Genomic DNA, 22,406 nt, shown 5'->3' with positions numbered 1-22,406 from the left:
GGTTAGAGAGCTATTTGGGAGGTTCAGGGAGGTGGGAGGGTTGAGAAGGAACACTTCATTGCAGGAAAAAAATAAATATTAAAAAATAAAATAATAATGAAAAAAAAAAAAAACTGCCTACTGGCAGACTTTATACCAGTATCTAAGATTGTGGTGACCAGTGGGTGGTGAGGGAGGGAAGACAGCTGTTTGGGAGGGATCAGGTAGGGATCAGCTGGTGGGAGGTTTCAGGTGGGATGGTAATCTCTACAGTAAAGCTAAAATTACCCTTACAAGTTACCTGATTAACTCCTTCTCTGCTTGGAATAATAAAAGTATGGTGCGCAGCTGCAATTAGCGGCTTTCTAATTACCAAAAAGCAATGGCAAAGTCATGAATGTCTGTTATTTCTAAACAAAAGGGATCCCAGAGAAGCTTTTACAATAATTTGTGCCATGATTGCACAAGCAGTATGTAAATTAATTTCAGTGAGAAACCCAAAGTTTGGGAAAACTTTAACGGTTTTTGTTTTTTATATGGTCGCATTTGGCAGTGAAATGGTGGCATGAAAAATACCAAAATGGGCCTAGATCAATATCTTGGGTTGTCTACTTAAAATAATATATGTATAGTTTTGACAGTTAAAAAAAGAAGAAAAACAACAAGGCTTTATTTTTGGTGCAAAAATGCTAAAAATTATTCTATATTTTGGGCAAGTTTTTCTCTGAAAGTCCCGGTAGCGAAGGGGTAAAGGCACATTCTACTAGGGCAGGTGTAACCTCCTGGTTTCTTGAAGCAGACACTACTCCTCCTTAAGAAATCTGGCAGGCAGCTGTTTAGAAGTCCTATCATATTTTTGTTTCTCACTATAATCTTGATGTCTGTCAATCTGCTTCTGCCAAGTTCAGTCGCAAGAGTTTTTCTGTTTTGTCTCAATTCATTTTTGATATGTCTTTTCCAATACCTCTCTGTCTCTTTTCTTTCTCGCCCATGTTTGAATTTTGCTTTTTTATTTCACTGGTAAATATTACCAATGAGAGGACTAAGATAACTACAAATTATCACCCAAATATAAGCAATTTCTATATCTTGCCCCATATCCCTGGTTAATTATTACTAGGCTCCCCCCTTCAGTCCACTTGCGTCAGCTGAACATCCCTAGGAGAAGGGGAGGTGACATTCCAGAGTTAACTTTTTACAGGTAACTGGGGGGAGTGGGCAGTTCTGTCCACCCCCCCTGGGAGGGGTTTACTCTGGTATTACCCAGGGATATGGGCCAAGATATAGAAGTTGCTTATATTTGGGTGATCATTTCTTGTTTGTTTTTTACAACATTACAATGTTATTCTATAGCAACACAATCGCCTAGATTACAAGTTTTGTCGGTAAAGACCTGCGGGGCTAACAAGCCTTTTTCTCTTAAGTGTATCCAGTCCACGGATCATCCATTACTTGTGGGATATTCTCCTTCCCAACAGGAAGTTGCAAGAGGATCACCCACAGCAGAGCTGCTATATAGCTCCTCCCCTCACTGCCATATCCAGTCATTCTCTTGCAACTCTCAACAAAGATGGACGTAGTAAGAGGAGAGTGGTGTATTATAGTTAGTTTTTTAACTTCAATCAAAAGTTTGTTATTTTTAAATGGTACCGGAGTGTACTGTTTATCTCAGGCAGTATTTAGAAGAAGAATCTGCCTGCATTTTCTATGATCTTAGCAGAAGTAACTAAGATCCATGGTTTTTCTCACATATTCTGAGGAGTGAGGTAACTTCAGAGATGGAATGGCGTGCAGGTTTTCCTGTAATAAGGTATGTGCAGTTAATATATTTCTAGGGATGGAATTTGCTAGAAAAATGCTGCTGATACCGGATTAATGTAAATTAAGCCTTAAATGCAGTGATAGCGACTGGTATCAGGCTTATTAACAGAGATACATATTCTTATAAAAGTGTAATATAAAATGTTTGCTGGCATGTTAATCGTTTTTATATATGTTTGGTGACAAAACTTATTGGGGCCTAGTTTTTTTCCACATGGCTGGTTTTATTTTTGCCTAGAAACAGGCTTTCCACTGTTGCAATATGAGTGGGAAGGGCCTATTTTAGTGCTTTTCTGTGCAGCTAAAAATACTGACAGAGACATTCAGCTTCCCTCTGCATGATACAGGACATCTCTGAAGGGCTCAAAAGGCTTCAAAGTCGTGTTTGAGGAGGGTAACAATCACAGTAGACTGTGGCAGCTGTTGTGACTGTGTTTAAAAAACGTTTTTGTCATTTATTATTCTGTTTTTGTTATTAAGGGGTTAATCATCCATTTGCAAGTGGGTGCAATGCTCTGCTGACTTGTTACATACACTGTAAAAATGTTGTTAGTGTAACTGCCTTTTTTCACTGTTATTTCAAATTTTGTCAAAATTTGTTTCTCTTAAAGGCACAGTAACGTTTTTTATATTGCTTGTTAACTTGCTTTAAAGTGTTTTCCAAGCTTGCTAGTCTCATTGCTAGTCTGTACAAACATGTCTGAAACAGAGGATACTTGTTCATTATGTTTAAAAGCCATGGTGGAGCCCCATAGGAGAATGTGTACTAAATGTATTGATTTCACCTTAAACAGTAAAGATCAGGCTTTATCTATAAAAGAATTATCACCAGAGGGGTCTGTCGAGGGGGAAGTTATGCCGACTAACTCTCCCCACGTGTCGGACCCTTCGCCTCCCGCTCAAGGGACGCACGCTAATATGGCGCCCAGTACATCAGGGACGCCCATAGCGATTACTTTGCTGGACATGGCTGCAATCCATGAATAATACCCTGTCCGAGGTATTATCCAGATTGCCTGAATTGAGAGGCAAGCGCGATAGCTCTGGGGTTAGACGAGATACAGAGCGCGTAGATGCTGTAAGAGCCATGTCTGATACTGCGTCACAATATGCAGAACCTGAGGACGGAGAGCTTCAGCCTGTGGGTGACGTCTCTGAATCGGGGAGACCTGATTCAGAGATTTCTAATTTCTCTTGTTAAGTGTGTTCAGTCCACGGGTCATCCATTACTTATGGGATATATTCTCCTTCCCAACAGGAAGTTGCAAGAGGATCACCCAAGCAGAGCTGCTATATAGCTCCTCCCCTCACATGTCATATCCAGTCATTTTCTTGCAAGTCTCAACAAAGAAGGAGGTCGTGAGAGGAGTTGGAGTTTTTTTACTTAATTGTTCTTCAATCAAAAGTTTATTTTAAATGGCACCGGAGTGTGCTGTTTTTTCTCTCAGGCAGTATTTAGAAGAAGAATCTGCCTGCGTTTTCTATGATCTTAGCAGACGTAACTAAGATCCACTGGCTGTTCTCGCACATTCTGAGGAGTGGGGTAACTTCAGAAAAGGGAATAGCATGCGTGGTCCCCCGCAAATGAGGTATGTGCAGTAAAATATTTTCTAGGAATGGAATTGACTAAGAAAACACTGCTGTTACCCATATGATGTAAGTACAGCCTTTTATGCAGTAGTAGCGACTGGTATCAGGCTGATAAATGTATGCGCAGTTGAGTTATTTTCTAGGGACTAGAATTTGACTGAGAAAATACTGTTAATACTGAAATAAATGTATGAGCCTTAACTGCAGTAGAAGCGACTGGTAGCAGGCTTAGTGATAACTTTGCATAACACTGGAAAGTTGTTTTTAAAACGTTTACTGGCATGTTATTCGTTTTGTGAGGTACTTTGGTGATAAATCTTTTTGGGCATGATTTTTTTCCACATGGCTAACGTATATTTCTGCATAGAAACAGTTGTAACAGGTCTCCCACTGTTGTATTATGAGTGGGAGGGGCCTTTTTTTAGCGCCTTGTTGCGCAGTTAAAATTCTAGCACAGTCTTCCTGCTTCTTCCTCCTTGATCCAGGATGTCTCCAGAGTGCTCAGGGGTCTTCAAAATTCATTTTTGAGGGAGGTAATCAGTCACAGCAGACCTGTGACAGTGTGTTTGACTGTGATAAAAGCGTTAAATCTTAAATTGATTATCCGTTTTTGGGTATTGAGGGGTTAATCATCCGTTTGCTAGTGGGTGCAATCCTCTGCTAAATTCATACATTTACTGTTAAAATTGTTGGCTATAACTGAATTAGTTCATTATTATTTCAACTGTGACAGTTTTTTTTGTGTTTTTAAAAGCGCTGCAGCGTTTTTTCTATTGCTTGTAAATTTATTGAAAGATTTTTTCCAAGCTTGCTAGCCTTCATTGCTAGTCTGTTTAAACATGTCTGATACAGATGAATCTACTTGTTCATTATGTTTAAAAGCCAATGTGGAGCCCAATAGAAATATGTGTACCAATTGTATTGATGTTACTTTAAATAAAAGTCAGTCTTTACCGGTAAAGAAATTATCACCAGACAACGAGGGGGAAGTTATGCCGTCTAACTCTCCTCACGTGTCAGTACCTTCGCCTCCCGCTCAGGAGGTGCGTGAGATTGTGGCGCCAAGTACATCAAGGCCCTTACAAATCACTTTACATGATATGGCTAATGTTATGAAAGAAGTATTATCTAATTTGCCTGAGTTAAGAGGCAAGCGCAATAGCTCTGGGTTAAGGACAGAGCGCGCCGATGACACGAGAGCCATGTCCGATACTGCGTCACAATTTGCAGAACATGAGGACGGAGAGCTTCATTCTGTGGGTGACGGATCTGATCCGGGGAGACCGGATTCAGAAATTTCAAATTTTAAATTCAAGCTTGAGAACCTCCGTGTATTGCTAGGGGAGGTGTTAGCGGCTCTGAATGATTGCGACACGGTTGCAATCCCAGAGAAATTATGTAGGCTGGATAAATACTATGCGGTACCGGTGTGTACTGACGTTTTTCCTATACCTTAAAGGCTTACAGAGATTATTAGCAAGGAGTGGGATAGACCCGGTGTGCCCTTTTCCCCTCCTCCGATATTTAGAAAAATGTTCCCAATAGACGCCACCACACAAGACTTATGGCAGACGGTCCCTAAGGTGGAGGGAGCAGTTTCTACTTTAGCCAAGCGTACCACTATCCCGGTGGAGGATAGTTGTGCTTTCTCAGATCCAATGGATAAAAAATTAGAAGGTTACCTTAAGAAAATGTTTGTTCAACAAGGTTTTATATTACAGCCCCTTGCATGCATTGCGCCCGTCACTGCTGCAGCGGCATTCTGGTTTGAGTGTCTGGAAGAGGCTATTCGCACAGCACCATTGGATGAGATTATGAACAAGCTTAAAGCCCTTAAGCTAGCTAATGCATTTGTTTCGGATGCCGTTGTGCATTTAACCAAACTAACGGCTAAGAACTCCGGATTCGCCATCCAGGCGCGCAGAGCGCTATGGCTTAAATCCTGGTCAGCAGATGTGACTTCTAAATCTAAATTGCTTAATATTCCTTTCAAAAGGCAAACCTTATTCGGACCCGGCTTGAAAGAAATTATTGCTGACATTACTGGAGGTAAGGGTCACACCCTTCCTCAGGACAGGGCCAAATCAAAGGCCAAACAGTCTAATTTTCGTGCCTTTCGTAATTTCAAGGCAGGAGCCAGCATCAACTTCCTCCGCTCCAAAACAGGAAGGGACTGCTACTCGTTACAGACAGGGTTGGAAAGGCAACCAGTCCTGGAACAAGGGCAAGCAGGCCAGAAAACCTACTTCTGCCCCTAAGACAGCATGAAGAAAGGGCCCCCTATCCGGAAGCGGATCTAGTGGGGGGCAGACTTTCTCTCTTCGCCCAGGCCTGGGCAAGAGATGACCAGGATCCCTGGGCGTTGGAGATCATATCTCAGGGATACCTTCTGGACTTCAAAACTTCTCCTCCACAAGGGAGATTTCATCTGTCAAGGTTATCAACAAACCTAATAAAGAAAGAGGCATTTCTTCGATGTGTACAAGACCTCTTAGTAATGGGAGTGATCCACCCAGTTCCGCGGACGGAACAAGGGCAAGGTTTTTACTCAAATCTGTTTGTGGTTCCCAAAAAAGAGGGAACCTTCAGGTCAATCTTGGACCTGAAGATCTTAAACAAATTCCTAAGGGTTCCATCGTTCAAAATGGAAACTATTCGAACCATCCTACCCATGATCCAAGAGGGTCAGTATATGACCACAGTGGACTTAAAGGATGCCTACCTTCACATACCGATTAACAAAGATCATTATCGGTACCTAAGGTTTGCCTTTCTAGACAGGCTTTGCCAGTTTGTAGCTCTTCCCTTCGGGTTGGCTACGGCCCAGAGAATTTTTACAAAGGTTCTGGGCTCGCTTCTGGCGGTACTAAGACCGCGAGGCATAGCGGTGGCTCTGTACCTAGACGACATTCTGATACAAGCGTCAAGTTTTCAAAATGCAAAGTCTCATACAGAGATAGTTCTAGCATTTCTGAGGTCGCATGGGTGGAAAGTGAACATGGAAAAGAGTTCTCTGTTACCACTCACAAGGGTTCCCTTTCTAGGGACTCTTATAGATTCTGTAGAGATGAAGATTTACCTGACGGAGTCCAGGTTATCAAAAATCCTAAATGCTTGCCGTGTCCTTCCTTCCATTCCAAGCCCATCAGTAGCTCAGTGCATGGAAGTAATCGGCTTAATGGTCGCGGCAATGGACATAGTGCCATTTGCGCGCCTGCATCTCAGACCGCTGCAACTATGCATGCTAAGTCAGTGGAATGGGGATTACTCAGATCTGTCCCCTTTACTAAATCTGGACCAGGAGGCCAGAGATTCTCTTCTCTGGTGGTTGTCGCGGGTTCATCTGTCCAAAGGAATGACTTTTCGCAGACCAGATTGGACGATTGTAACAACAGATGCCAGCCTGCTAGGCTGGGGTGCAGTCTGGAACTCTCTGAAGACTCAGGGATCGTGGACTCAGGAGGAGCAACTCCTCCCAATAAACATTCTGGAATTAAGAGCAATATTCAATGCTCTTCTAGCTTGGCCTCAGTTAGCAACACTGAGGTTCATCAGATTTCAGTCGGACAACATCACGACTGTGGCTTACATCAATCATCAAGGGGGAACCAGGAGTTCCCTAGCGATGTTTGAAGTCTCGAAGATAATTCGCTGGGCAGAGTCTCACTCTTGTCACCTGTCAGCGATCTACATCCCAGGCGTGGAGAACTGGGAGGCGGACTTTCTAAGTCGCCAGACCTTTCATCCGGGGGAGTGGGAACTTCACCCGGAGGTGTTTGCTCAACTGATTCTTCGTTGGGGCGAACCGGAGCTGGATCTCATGGCATCTCGCCAGAACGCCAAGCTTCCTTGTTACGGATCCAGGTCCAGGGACCCGGGAGCGGTGCTGGTAGATGCACTAGCAGCCCCCTGGGTTTTCAACATGGCTTATGTGTTTCCACCATTTCCGTTGCTACCTCGACTGATTGCCAGTATCAAACAGGAGAGAGCATCGGTGATTCTGATAGCGCCTGCGTGGCCACGCAGGACCTGGTATGCAGACCTAGTGGACATGTCGTCCTGTCCACCATGGTCTCTGCCTCTGAGGCAGGACCTTCTAATTCAGGGTCCTTTCAACCATCCAAGCCTAATTTCTCTGAGGCTGACTGCATGGAGATTGAACGCTTGATTCTATCAAAGCGTGGTTTTTCGGAATCGGTTATTGATACATTAATACAGGCTCGGAAACCTGTTACCAGAAAAATTTACCATAAGATATGGCGTAAATATTTATATTGGTGTGAATCCAAGAGTTACTCATGGAGTAAGGTTAGGATTCCTAGGATATTGGCTTTTCTACAAGAAGGTTTAGAAAAGGGTTTATCCGCTAGTTCGTTAAAGGGACAGATTTCTGCTCTGTCTATTCTTTTACACAAACGTCTGGCAGAGAATCCAGACGTCCAGGCTTTTTGTCAGGCTTTGGCTAGGATTAAGCCTGTGTTTAAAACTGTTGCTCCTCCGTGGAGCTTAAACTTGGTTCTTAAAGTTCTTCAGGATGTTCCGTTTGAACCCCTTCATTCCATTGATATTAAGCTTTTATCTTGGAAAGTTCTGTTTTTGATGGCTATTTCCTCGGCTCGAAGAGTCTCTGAGTTATCTGCCTTACATTGCGATTCTCCTTATCTGATTTTCCATTCAGACAAGGTAGTTCTGCGTACTAAACCTGGGTTTTTATCTAAGGTTGTTTCTAACAGGAATATCAATCAAGAGATTGTTGTTCCATCATTATGTCCTAATCCTTCTTCAAAGAAGGGGAACGTCTTTTGCATAATCTGGACGTAGTCCGTGCCCTGAAGTTCTACTTACAGGCAACTAAAGATTTTCGGCAAACTTCTTCCCTGTTTGTCGTTTATTCTGGTCAGAGGAGAGGTCAAAAGACTTCGGCCACCTCTCTCTCTTTTTGGCTTCGTAGCATAATACGTTTAGCCTATGAGACTGCTGGACAGCAGCCTCCTGAAAGAATTACAGCTCATTCCACTAGAGCTGTGGCTTCCACCTGGGCCTTTAAGAATGAGGCCTCTGTTGAACAGATTTGCAAGGCTGCAACTTGGTCTTCACTTCATACCTTTTCAAAATTTTACAAATTTGACACTTTTGCTTCTTCGGAGGCTGTTTTTGGGAGAAAGGTTCTACAGGCAGTGGTTCCTTCTGTTTAATTTTCCTGCCTTGTCCCTCCCATCATCCGTGTACTTTAGCTTTGGTATTGGTATCCCATAAGTAATGGATGACCCGTGGACTGAACACACTTAACAAGAGAAAACATAATGCTTACCTGATAAATTTATTTCTCTTGTAGTGTGTTCAGTCCACGGCCCGCCCTGTCTTTTTTTGAGGCAGTTCTAAATTTAAAACGCCAGTCACCACTGCACCCTATAGTTTTTTCCTTTCTCGTCTTGTTTCGGTCGAATGACTGGATATGACATGTGAGGGGAGGAGCTATATAGCAGCTCTGCTTGGGTGATCCTCTTGCAACTTCCTGTTGGGAAGGAGAATATATCCCATAAGTAATGGATGACCCGTGGACTGAACACACTACAAGAGAAATAAATTTATCAGGTAAGCATAAATTATGTTTTTAAATTTAAGCTTGAGAACCTCTGTGTATTGTTTGGGGAGGTATTAGCTGCTCTGAATGACTGTGACACAATTGCAGTGCCAGAGAAATTGTGTAGGCTGAATAAATACTATGCAGTGCCGGTGAGTACTGATGTTTTTCCAATACCTAAAAGGCTTACAGAAATTATTAGTAAGGAGTGGGATAGGCCCGGTGTGCCCTTTTCCCCACCTCCTATATTTAGAAAAATGTTTCCAATAGATGCCACTACACGGAACTTATGGCAGACTGTCCTTAAGGTGGAGGGAGCAGTTTCTACTTTAGCAAAGCATACCACTATCCCGGTTGAGGACAGTTGTGCTTTTTCAGATCCAATGGATAAAAAATTAGAGGGTTACCTTAAGAAAAGGTTTTATTTTACAGCCCCTTGCATGCATTGCGCCTGTCACTGCTGCGGCGGCATTCTGGTTTGAGGCCCTGGAAGAGGCCATCCATACAGCTCCATTGACTGAAATTGTTGACAAGCTTAGAACTCTTAAGCTAGCTAACTCATTTGTTTCTGATGCCATTGTTCATTTGACTAAACTAACGGCTAAGAATTCCGGATTCGCCATCCAGGCGCGTAGGGCGCTATGGCTCAAATCCTGGTCAGCTGATGTGACTTCAAAGTCTAAATTACTCAACATTCCTTTCAAGGGGCAGACCTTATTCGGGCCTGGTTTGAAAGAAATTATTGCTGACATTACTGGAGGTAAGGGTCATACCCTTCCTCAGGACAGGGCCAAATCAAAGGCCAAACAGTCTAATTTTCGTGCCTTTCGAAATTTCAAGGCAAGTGCAGCATCAACTTCCTCTTCTTCAAAACAAGAGGGAACTTTTGCTCAATCCAAGCAGGCCTGGAAACCTAACCAGTCCTGGAACAAGGGCAAGCAGGCCAGAAAGCCTGCTGCTGCCTCTAAGACAGCATGAAGGAGCGGCCCCCTATCCGACAACGGATCTAGTAGGGGGCAGACTCTCTCTCTTCGCCCAGGCGTGGGCGAGAGATGTTCAGGATCCCTGGGCGTTGGAGATCATATCTCAGGGATATCTTCTGGACTTCAAAGCTTCTCCTCCACAAGGGAGATTTCACCTTTCAAGATTATCTGCAAACCAGATAAAGAAAGAGGCATTCCTAAGCTGTGTACAAGATCTCCTTGTAATGGGAGTGATCCATCCAGTTCCGCGGACGGAACAAGAACAGGGGTTTTATTCAAATCTGTTTGTGGTTCCCAAAAAAGAGGGAACCTTCAGACCAATTTTGGATTTAAACATCCTAAACAAATTCCTCAGAGTTCCGTCATTCAAGATGGAAACTATTCGAACCATTTTACCCATGATCCAAGAGGGTCAATACATGACCACAGTGGACTTAAAGGATGCCTACCTTCACATTCCGATTCACAAGAATCATCATCAGTTCCTGAGTTTTGCCTTTCTAGACAGGCATTACCAATTTGTAGCTCTTCCATTCGGGTTGGCTACAGCCCCAAGAATTTTTACAAAGGTTCTGGGCTCACTTCTGGCGGTCCTAAGACCGCGAGGCATGGCGGTGGCTCCTTACCTGGACGATATCCTGATACAGGCGTCAAGCTTTCAAATTGCCAAATCTCATACAGAGATAGTTCTGGCATTCCTGAGGTCGCATGGGTGGAAAGTGAACGAAGAAAAGAGTTCTCTATCTCCTCTCACGAGGGTTTCCTTCCTAGGGACTCTAATAGATTCTGTAGAAATGAAAATTTACCTGATGGAGTCCAGGTTATCAAAACTTCTAAATGCTTGCCGTGTTCTTCACTCCATTCCGCGCCCCACGGTGGCTCAGTGCATGGAAGTAATCGGCTTAATGGTAGCGGCGATGGACATAGTGCCATTCGCGCGCCTGCATCTCAGACCGCTGCAATTATGCATGCTCAGTCAGTGGAATGGGGATTACACAGATTTGTCCCCTCTACTAAATCTGGATCAGGAAACCAGAGATTCTCTTCTCTGGTGGTTATCTCGGGCCCATCTGTCCAAGGGTATGACCTTTCGCAGACCAGATTGGATAATTGTAACAACAAATGCCAGCCTTCTAGGTTGGGTTGCAGTCTGGAACTCCCTGAAGGCTCAGGGTTCATGGACTCAGGAGGAGAAACTCCTCCCAATAAATATTCTTGAGTTAAGAGCAATATTCAATGCTCTTCTGGCTTGGCCTCAGCTAGCAACACTGAGGTTCATCAGATTTCAGTCGGACAACATCACGACAGTGGCTTACATCAACCATCAAGGGGGAACCAGGAGTTCCCTAGCGATGTCAGAAGTCTCCAAGATAATTCGCTGGGCAGAGACTCACTCTTGCCACCTGTCAGCGATCCATATCCCAGGTGTAGAGAACTGGGAGGCGGATTTTCTAAGTCGTCAGACTTTTCATCCGGGGGAATGGGAACTCCATCCGGAGGTGTTTGCTCAATTGGTTCTCCGTTGGGGCAAACCAGAATTGGATCTCATGGTGTCTCGCCAGAACGCCAAGCTTCCTTGTTACGGATCCAGGTCCAGGGACCCAGAAGCGGCTCTGATAGAAGCTCTAGCAGCGCCTTGGTTCTTCAACCTGGCTTATGTGTTTCCACCGTTTCCTCTGCTCCCTCGTCTGATTGCCAAAATCAAACAGGAAAGAGCATCGGTGATATTGATAGCGCCTGCGTGGCCACGCAGGACCTGGTATGCAGACCTAGTGGACATGTCATCCTTTCCACCATGGACTCTGCCTCTGAGACAAGACCTTCTAATACAAGGTCCTTTCAATCATCCGAATCTACTTTCTCTGAGACTGACTGCATGGAGATTGAACGCTTGATCCTATCAAAGCGTGGCTTCTCCGAGTCAGTAATTGATACCTTAATACAGGCACGAAAGCCTGTCACCAGGAAAATTTACCACAAGATATGGCGTAAATATCTTCATTGGTGTGAATCCAAGAATTACTCATGGAGTAGGGTTAGGATTCCTAGGATATTGTCTTTCCTCCAAGAGGGTTTGGACAAAGGATTATCAGCTAGTTCTTTAAAGGGACAGATTTCTGCTCTGTCTATTCTTTTACACATGCGTCTGGCAGAAGTTCCAGACGTTCAGGCATTTTGTCAGGCTTTAGTTAGAATTAAGCCTGTGTTTAAACCTGTTGCTCCTCCATGGAGCTTAAACTTGGTTCTTAAAGTTCTTCAAGGGGTTCCGTTTGAACCCCTTCATTGTATTGATATCAAACTTCTTTCATGGAAAGTTCTTTTTCTGATGGCTATTTCCTCGGCTCGAAGAGTCTCAGAGTTATCTGCCTTACATTGTGATTCTCCTTATCTGATCTTTCATTCAGATAAAGTTGTTCTGCGTACAAAACCTGGGTTTTTACCTAAGGTGGTTTCTAACAAGAATATCAATCAAGAGATTGTTGTTCCATCATTATGTCCTAATCCTTCTAAAAAGAAGGAACGTCTTTTTGCATAATCTAGACGTAGTCCGTGCCTTGAAGTTTTACTTACAGGCTACTAAAGATTTTCGCCAAACATCTAACCTGTTTGTTGTTTACTCTGGACAGAGGAGAGGTCAGAAGGCCTCGGCAACCTCTCTTTCTTTTTGGCTTCGGAGTATAATCCGTTTAGCCTATGAGACTGCTGGACAGCAGCCTCCTGAAAGGATTACAGCTCATTCTACTAGAGCTGTGGCTTCCACCTGGGCCTTTAAAAATGAGGCCTCTGTTGAACAGATTTGCAAGGCTGCAACTTGGTCTTCCCTTCATACTTTTTCCAAATTTTACAAATTTGATACTTTTGCTTCTTCGGAGGCTGTTTTTGGGAGAAAGGTTCTACAGGCAGTGGTTCCTTCCGTTTAAGTTTCTGCCTTGTCCCTCCCATCATCCGTGTACTTTAGCTTTGGTATTGGTATCCCACAAGTAATGGATGATCCGTGGACTGGATACACTTAACAAGAGAAAACATAATTTATGCTTACCTGTTAAATTTATTTCTCTTGTAGTGTATCCAGTCCATGGCCCGCCCTGTCCTTTTCAGGCAGGTCTAAATTTTAATTAAACTACAATCACCACTGCACCCTATGGTTTCTCCTTTCTCGGCTTGTTTCGGTCAAATGACTGAATATGGCAGTGAGGGGAGGAGCTATATAGCAGCTCTGCTGTGGGTGATCCTCTTGCAGCTTCCTGTTGGGAAGGAGAATATACACCGGATACACTACAAGAGAAATAAATTTATCAGGTAAGCATAAATTATGTTTTTTTCCAGTGCTCACTTAAGCCAACGCTGGTATTACAAGTTTTCTGAATGGCTGCGTTAGCCTCAGAAAAGTGAGCGTTGAGCAAATTTAGCTCCACTTCTCACTGTAATACCAGCGTTGTTTAAGTCAGCGGTAAGATGGCTAAAACGTGCTTGTGCACGATATCCCCATAGGAAACAATGGGGCTGAGCTGGCTGGAAAAAAAACCTAACACCTGCAAAAAAGCAGCGTCCAGCTTCTAACGCAGCCCCATTGTTTCCTATGGGGAAATAAAAGTTATGTCTGCACCTAACACCCTAACATGAACCCCGAGTCTAAACACCCCTAATCTTACACTTATTAACCCCTAATCTGCCGACCGGACATCGCCACCACTATAATAAATGTATTAACCCCTAAACCGCCGCACTCCTGCCTCGCAAACACTATAGTAAATTTTATTAACCTACCCCCCCAACGTTGCCGCCACCTACCTACAATTATTAACCCCTAATCTCCTGCCGTGATGTCCGGTCGGCAGATTAGGGGTTAATAAGTGTAGGTAGGTGGTGGCGACGTTGGGGGGGGGGCAGATTAGGGGTTAATAAATATAATGTAGGTGTCAGCGATGTTAAGGGCAGCAGATTAGGGGTTCATAGGTATAATGTAGGTGGCGGCGATGTCCGGTCGGCAGATTAGAGGTTAAATAATTTTAGTATAGTGTTTGCGATGTGGGGGGCCTCGGTTTAGGGGTTAATAGGTAGTTTATGGGTGTTAGTGTACTTTGTAGCACTGTAGTTAAGAGTTTTATGTTCCGGCGTTAGCCCATAAAACTCTTAACTACTGACTTTTAAATGCGGTAGGAGTCTGGACAGGAGAGGGTCTACTGCTCACTTCTTCCAAGACTCGTAATACCATCGTTAGGCAAATCCCATTAAAAAGATAGGATAAGCAATTGACGTAAGGGGATTTGCGGTAGCCTCGAGTCGCGGAAGAAAAGTGAGCGGTGAGCCTCTACCTGTCAGACTCGTAATACCAGCGTTAGGTAAAAAGCAGCTTTGGGACCTCTCAACGCTGCTTTTTAAAGCTAGCGCAGAACTCGTAATCTGGCAGAATAGAAAGTGTCTTGTGTGACAGAGCTCTAGCCACTTAAAGGGACACACAGGTTAATAGTATGCTGGGGCTGCTCAAGCAAATATTACATGTTGCCTTTATAATTGCTCAATTGGCTTATTTTGGCCTGTACCCTGCATTCTGTAAAGCATCGGTTATGACCACATATGCTCAGTGTATACTCCACTAACCTACTAAACCAGTAAATCTGCAAGAATATTCCCAGGCAAGATAGCTTATATTTATTTGCATAAATCTATAGATGTTCTGATTTCTTTATATGCCCCAAACAAGTACCAATCTTAATTTCAGTAACATATAAAGGAGAGTATATATAAGGGACCTTCTCTGGGATACTAGCATAGACTCGTATACTGCACCCAGAAATAATTTTTTCATCCATAGTCAGATCATTTTGTAATACTGGTAACCAGTAAAGCGTTGGAGAGAATATCCATAGAGTATGTATGAAGTGAAATACAGTAGTAAATACATGGAAAAAATGCTGTTTGTTTTTTGCAGAGTGTCAAGGAGAACAATACAATGATATCACTACCATGTCATCCAGTTGCAGCAGCACCAACAGCTGTGACCTCTACATAGACGTTTCTGATCCTTCCACTCCATCACCTCCTCTGCATCCTGCTCCTTCCTCTGCCCTCTCTGATGTTGGCATTGATGATTATGATACAACATATTTTCTGTTTGGAGATCCTGTACCCAGAAAGAGAAAGGTAAGCTGATTTTCTTGAGATTTCCTTTCATTTCCTTTCATAACTTCATCTCAGTTGTCTGTCTTAACTATCTCTTTTCAGTGTCGGATTGAATTCCTGTCACCAGGGGGAGGCAAAGATACCCAAAACACCTAGAGCTTTTAAACCCTCCCACCTCCCTCCATTTATCAGTCTTATGCTTTTGTCAAAACTAGTTGGACACAGACTAAAACAATTGAGTGCATGCACACAAGCCATGTCAAGGTAAATGGTGCAGACCCATAGCACAATATTAAATAAAAATAGCAGTTGCCAGTGAGTCATAAACTTATCCAAAAGAGAGGGAATTCAGCACTCTTAATATGTTTATATAAAGCTAGAGTATAAAAATACACATTTTATTTGAAAAATAATTATATATATATATATATATATATATATATATATATATATATATATATATATATATATATATATATATATATATATATACATGCTAACTCTGCAAAAAAAACAGGCAATTGAATGCTTTCACAAAAACAGACAAAAACCACATTTATAAAAAAATAAATAAATATATATATATATATATATATATATATACACATCAGGGTATAAACATATGCAGAGGAATAAGTACAATGTGTAGTGATCAAATACACCCCTTCTGCACACAGAACCCCTCTGACATACAGAGAGGTATCACCTGGACAGTACGCTGTTGGGGATCTAAGTTGACCGAGCTTATGCGCTACAAAAAACTTTAAATTACATCAATGTATAAACATATGCAACTGAATAAATTACAATGTGTGATGCGTAGATGAAGGCTCTTGACCAACTACAACACCCCTACTGCACACAAACCACCAGCACAACACAGGAGGTATCAATTTAGCAGTACACTATTGGGGATCTAAGTTGTTGGAACCTATGCACTAAAATAGATGTAAAAATGCAAAGAAATATGAGCCAGCCACAATGACAGGCATTTCCTTATTCCGGATCAATGCACTGGTCGTATGCCTTGATAGTATAGCATATTGTGTGCCAGCCTGCTAGAGTTAATATTTAGTCATTGCAAACTGCAGGGAAAAAAATACAAAGTTTTATCGTTGAGGCTCACCCAAAGCTTGCAAATACATTCCTTTTAGATGCCGTGTACAACCGTAGCTGACAGAGAATCCTTGAAGCCGTTAAGTAGTGGGACCCTGCCCAGTGCCGTACTCACACAAAGTTGGCTGTTAACTCATAATAATAACCACCATGCATCCACTGTAACTAGAGGAGCTAAAGTAGACACTGTATTCCTCAATCGCTATTTGGCATACAAGTCCTGCTCCACTTGTATCCAAACAGCCACTCGTATTTGCAAGTTTTGGGTGAGCCTTGTATTTATTCTGTTGCATATGTTTATACATTGATGTAATTTAAAGTTTTTTGTAGCTCTTAAGCTCTGTCTGCTTAGATCCCCAACAGCGTACTGTACAGGTGATACCTCTCTGTATGTCATTGAGGGGTTCTGTATGCAGTATGGGTGTAGTTGATCAAGAGCTTTCTACTCACTACACATTGTACTTATTCTTCTGCATATGTTTATACACTGAACTTTCCAATAGCTAATACTTGGCCAGTCTTTAATGTGTATATTTTCTTTATATGTGGTTTTTAGCACTGTGAGCATATATATATGATTATTTTTAAAATAAACTTTGTATTTTTATACTCTAGCTTTTATATAGCCATATTTCATTAAGAGTGCTGATTTGCCTCCCTTTTATAGATGAGTTTGTGACTCACTGGCTGCTATTTTTATTTAATATATATCAGTTTTATATTTGCCTCCTCAAGGAGGTGGTGAATAATTGAGGTGCTTGAGATTTTTTGTTGAAAGGGGTTCTCAAACCTATGTGAGACCCATTATCCCCCTCAAAAGCTGACCGTACACACTCTAAGGGGGGTGTATAGAGTACTGGGTAGTGACACTACATTTCCCTCTAGGATTTACTCGCAACCCTGCCACTGGTGTTGCAGGTACCTGTCCTTTAGCATTCTGCTGTTGGGTCAGGAGAGCTACATTTAGCTCTTTTACGCTGTGGGTTAAAAATTCTTAAAGGGACATTCCAGCCAAAATTTAAAGCCTCGTGGATGGATTTCAGTTTTGAATAGAAACATTTTTGTAATATACATGTATTAACAGAAATGCTTCTTTTGGAAGCTATAGCCGTTTCAAAAGTGTATTTATGTATGCACCGTGCACCAGCATTTTAAACACATCACTTGTTAAGAGAGCCTAAGGTGCTTGTACCATCTGGTAATGACTCATTTTATTAATTGCTGACATGATACAAGCCCCACTGGCATTTTGAGCATCTGCGGTATTTAAAATGCTGGAGCACTGAGAATATCTAGCTATACTTCACATGCATGTGCAGACAAAAATGTAAACACTAAAACAGTGATAACTTTTACAAGAAGCATTTTTGCCATTATATGTATATTGCAAATATGTTTCTATTAAAATATGTAATTCATCCATGTGCATTTTAATTTTGACTGGAATGTCCCTTTAAGTGTTGAGCAGGTGGTATTTAACTCCTCAAAGAGTGAAAAAGATATACCTTAACACAACGGGTAGGTGCTGGAGGGGCTGTGGACAGGTGGGTTCTTTGCTACACGTTTGGTGGGATTGTCCCAAACTGGTGGGGTTCTGGAAGGAGGTCTTCGCTGAAATTAATCAAAAGCTAGCAACAGCAATTCATCCAGACCCCACGCTCCTACTCTTTCACGACCTTCCAAAACTCATGAGCCAACACGTCAGGGCGCTTCTCATTGTCATGTTAAATGGAGCTAAAACTCTGATTCCCCAATAATGGAAAACTGACTCAATACCTGGTCTTTCAGAGTGGAGCTCGAAAGATATCATTATCTTAAGATAGGTAAGCCCGACCTACATGAGCTAATGCTCCTGATCTGGGAGGGAAAACCCATTTAATGGAAATGTTAACGCTACACACTGACACTGCCTGAGGCGTCTGACCTGGATCCCCACTCCACCCTTTTTCCTATTCCTACGCTGCCCCTGATTCCCTCCCTTTCCTCATACCACTCCCCCCCCCCCATTAATGCTACATCTTCTAACCGAAACAGATTGTGCTTCCTCAAACTAGTTAATATTTTCTGTCCTGATTCTAAGCTTATAAAATGTTAAAATAAAGGCAAATACTATTCATGGACCAACTGCAATAGGGGTATTGCTGTTATCGACTTTCCTCCATAGAGGTGGGTCTTTGTAACGCCTGAAAGACATTTGCACTTCTTATTCTACTAAGGGCACTCGCCCTCCCTCAACCCTCTTCGGAGACTTGACTTGTTTGATTTACAATTGTAACAACAATATGCATTTGTCTGTATCCCCTGTTTACTTGATTTCTAATAAAGATTTGCTTCATATTAAAAAAAAAAAAAATTCTTAAGAGTTGCAGAAAGTCAATCCATTACTCCTGGGAATTATTCTTCCTGACCACTAGGAGCAGGCAAAGATTTCCAAACCCCAAGAGCTCGATGAAACCCCTTCCACTTTACTGCAAGCTAGGTGTGTTTTTGCCTGTGCTGGAGGTAGGTGAAGAATGAAGGTGCTCAAGACGCTTTTTGTGAGAGGCCCAATTTGCCCTCATAGTGCTGCTGATTGATGGAGGGAATTACTGGCACAATTACACCTTATGGGGGTTAGTCACAAGCCTGCCACAGGTGTCTTGTTGAGTCAGCTGATCTAGATAATGCAAGTTGGATTTTTTTTCACGTGCAGGTCTTTTGGCACGTTTCTATTCTATCCGATCTCGTTGTTTACACGCGTGTTTCTTTGCTGTTTTAAGCACGCTATTGGGTTTTTTATTGCACTTTGTTTCCCCGTGTGTTATTCATCTTCTTTTGATGTTGGTGTAGCGCTCTGCAGCCTTGCTGTTTTTGTTAGGGGTTACATTTTTTCCTTGCTTCAAGAGCTCTTTTCAGGGGGAATATAGCCTTTAAGGGACAGTCAAGTCCAAAAATAACTTTCATGATTCAGATAAGGCATGTCATTTTAAACAACTTTCCAATTTACTTTTATAACCAATTTTGCTTTGTTTTCTTGGTATTCTTAGTTGAAAGCTAAACCTAGGAGGTTCATATGCTAATTTCTTAGACCTTGAAGGCCGCCTCTAATCTGAATGCTTTTTCACCACTAGAGGGTGTTAGTTCATGTGTTTCATATAGATAACATTGAGCTCACGCACGTGAATTTACCTAGGAGTGAGCACTGATTGGCTAAAATGCAAGTCTGTCAAAAGAGCTGAAATAAGGGGGTAGGCTGCAGAGGCTTAGATACAAGGTAATTACAGAGGTAAAACGTGTTTTAGTATAACTGTGTTGGTTATGCAAAACTGGGGAATGGGTAATAAAGGGATTATCTTTCTTTTTAAACAACAAAAATTCTGGTGTTGACTGTCCCTTTTAAGGTTGTGATTTCTACTTTGTTGTAGTTTTCACTTATCATGGAGCCTTCTGTGTCTGCCCCTGAAGCTATCTCCTCTGAACACTTTCCAACCAATGTGAAGTGTGTATATTGTAAACTTGCTGATGTGTTGCCTCCAGTTCCGCTATGCAATTCTTGTTTAAATGTTATTTTGCATTCTAATCGGACTAATGCTTCTCTTGTTTCTAAATTATCTTCCCTCCTACTGTTTGTTCTACACAGGGGAGTTATACAGATTTATCTCCAGGATTTAAGGACTTTGTACACTTCATTGTATCTGATTCAGCTCATTCGTCCACAGAGGGTGAGTTATTATTTGATGATCAGGGGTCTGTTTCTGATCATGATTCTGATATATTCTCTTTCCATCTTAATATGAGGAGAGTCCACGGCTTCATTCCTTACTTGTGGGAAATACTGAACCTGGCCACCAGGAGAAAGCAAAGACACCCCAGCCAAAGGCTTAAATACCTCCCCCCCTCCCCTCATCCCCCAGTCATTCTTTGCCTTTCGTCACAGGTGGTTGGCAGAGATGTGTCAGAAGATAGAGTATTTCCTTATGGAAGGTAGTACTCTTGGAAATGGGACTGGAGTTTTAAGTAGTCTTGTCAGTTTCTCAGTGAGAGCATTGGCGAATGTTAGTCTGGAGATGCAGGGAGAGTCTTTCTGCTATCCCATCCAGACTCATATTAACTCCTAAGCAATCAGTGTTGACGAATTTCACTGCCGGCTTCTATCACTCAAGTCCATGTCAGGAGTGATGCTACAAGACTGACAAACTTGAGAGGCTGTGTTTCTGTTCCACGGCATAGATTCCGGTAAGATTGTTTCATTTTTTATACACATTTGATAACACAAGAAGAAAGAGTCACAGTGTGACTCCTTTTATCTGAATGGAATCGAGGGCTAATATCTCCGGAAAGGGGATTATTGAACAGGAGGGATTAATCGCATTTTTAATATCGTGTTTATTCTGTGACATGTGTGAGATGTGGCTCAGGCAATTGTAGGAACGTACAGGTTTTACTTTCACTTTGGAGAGTGGGCAGCCAGTTAGGCTTGGCGCACTTTTAGTGGGGCAGGGGCGGTCCTGTATGGCGCACCATGTGACCGGGTGTGGTCACAGTGATTCTTTTCTTCCTGACCGTGAGGTGTCTGGAGACAAAGCGGTTTCTCTCTTGGGCCGGGGTCATAGGAGGTGGTGAGTGCCTCAGCCAGTGGGGGTATAAAGATGCCATTTATCTTTGTTTTAGTCCTTTTTTATAAGTGCAAGCTAAGTACGTTAGAGGGTACCCCCTCTTTACCTAAAGCTAATGCCTGTCTTTATTGTGAGGAGGCCATGGTATACCTGCCTACTCAATTATGTTCCACATGCCTTGATAAAGTAATCTTATCAAAGAAAGCCAATATGTTTAGTACTACTGAGCCTTCTACCTCTGAGGAGTCTCCGTCCTGTGAGGTGCGCACCCTACACTCATCTCTTAATACACATGCAGCTTCCCATAGCACTCCTATTCCTCCATCTGGAGGGGCCCTTTTACCGCCAGACTTTACTAAACAGTTATAGACGGCAGTGTCTGCGGCCTTTAGTGCTTTACCTCGCACTGCTAAGCTCAAGCGAAAGGTTAAATATTGCTATCCTTCCCAGGGGTCATCAACTAGCTTATTGGATTTATTTGATACAAGATTATCCGATGATGAAGACGCCTCTGATACTTCAGAGGATGCTGTTTTTGTGTCGGAATCTGCCTGGCTACTTTAGAGGTTCCAGAAGCTAAATTACCTGAGGAACCTTGCATTCTTAAATTAGATAAGGTCTACGAGGACAGGGTTGTACCACAGACTTTCCCGGTTCCCGTGAAGATGGCGAACATTATTAAGAATGAATGGGAAAGACTCGGTTCTTCTTTTTCCCCTTCTTCCTTTAGGAAATTGTTCCCGGTTCTGGACTCTCAGAGTTGTGAGGTTCCATCCCTAAGGTAGACGGTGCTATCTCCATACTTGCTAAAAGCACTACTATCCCACTTGAGGATAGTTTGTCATTTAAAGAGCCCATGGATAAGAAGCTGGAAACTCTATTAAGGACAATGTTTCAGCATACAGGATATTTGTTCCAACCAGCAGCGGCTGTTGATGCAGTTGCGGGAGCGGCTACCTACTGGTGTGACTCATCTGAGTTGATCGAGTTGGAGGGTCTCCTCAACACGATCCTGGAAAGAATTAGGACCTTAAGGGTAGCTAATTTTTTTTATTTGTGATACAAATGTGCAGATTATTCCCCTGAACGCCAAGGCTTCAGGTTTTACTGTGCTAGCGGACATGACAAGTCTAGACTTCTTTCTCTCCCATTCAAGGGAAAGATTCTTTTTGGTCCAGGCCTGGACTCTATCATATCCACGGTTACTGGAGGCAAAGGTGCCTTTTTACAGCAGGATGAGAAGAACAAACCTAAGTGACAAGGTCCTAATTTTAGTTCGGACAAATCCCAACGTCGTCAGCCCTCTGCAAAGCCGGAGCAGTCCAAGGGAACTTGGAAACCTCCTCAGTCCTGGAATAAATCCAAGCAGAATAAGAAGGCCGCCGAGTCAGTCGGCATGAAGGGGCGGCCCCCGATCCGGCTTTGGATCTGGTAGGGGACAGACTGTCACTCTTTTCAGAACCTTGTTTTTGGGACGTGCAAGACTCGTGGGTACTGGATGTCTTCGCTCAGGGATACAGAATAGGTTTCACGTCTCATCCTCACAGGGACAGATTCCTCTTCCTGTCTTCAAGGCCCGAAAAGAGAGATGGTTTTCTAGGGTGTGTGAGGGAT

At 42.7% G+C, this 22,406-nt stretch overlaps 1 protein-coding gene across 1 annotated transcript in view; it reads left to right on the top strand.

Moving 5' to 3' along the window:
* SLC2A4RG (SLC2A4 regulator) overlaps positions 1-22,406 on the top strand; it is a 273,776-nt gene that overhangs the window by 97,564 nt on the left and 153,806 nt on the right. The window contains exon 4 of the mRNA XM_053711990.1: positions 14,891-15,102. Coding sequence (XP_053567965.1) covers positions 14,891-15,102 — 212 coding nt within the window. The remainder of the gene's footprint in view (positions 1-14,890; positions 15,103-22,406) is intronic.

This window comes from Bombina bombina, chromosome 1, assembly GCF_027579735.1.
Source record: "Bombina bombina isolate aBomBom1 chromosome 1, aBomBom1.pri, whole genome shotgun sequence".
NCBI lineage: Eukaryota > Metazoa > Chordata > Amphibia > Anura > Bombinatoridae > Bombina > Bombina bombina.
Note: the sequence above shows the minus strand (reverse complement) of the source record. Positions and strands in the feature narration are given on the sequence as shown.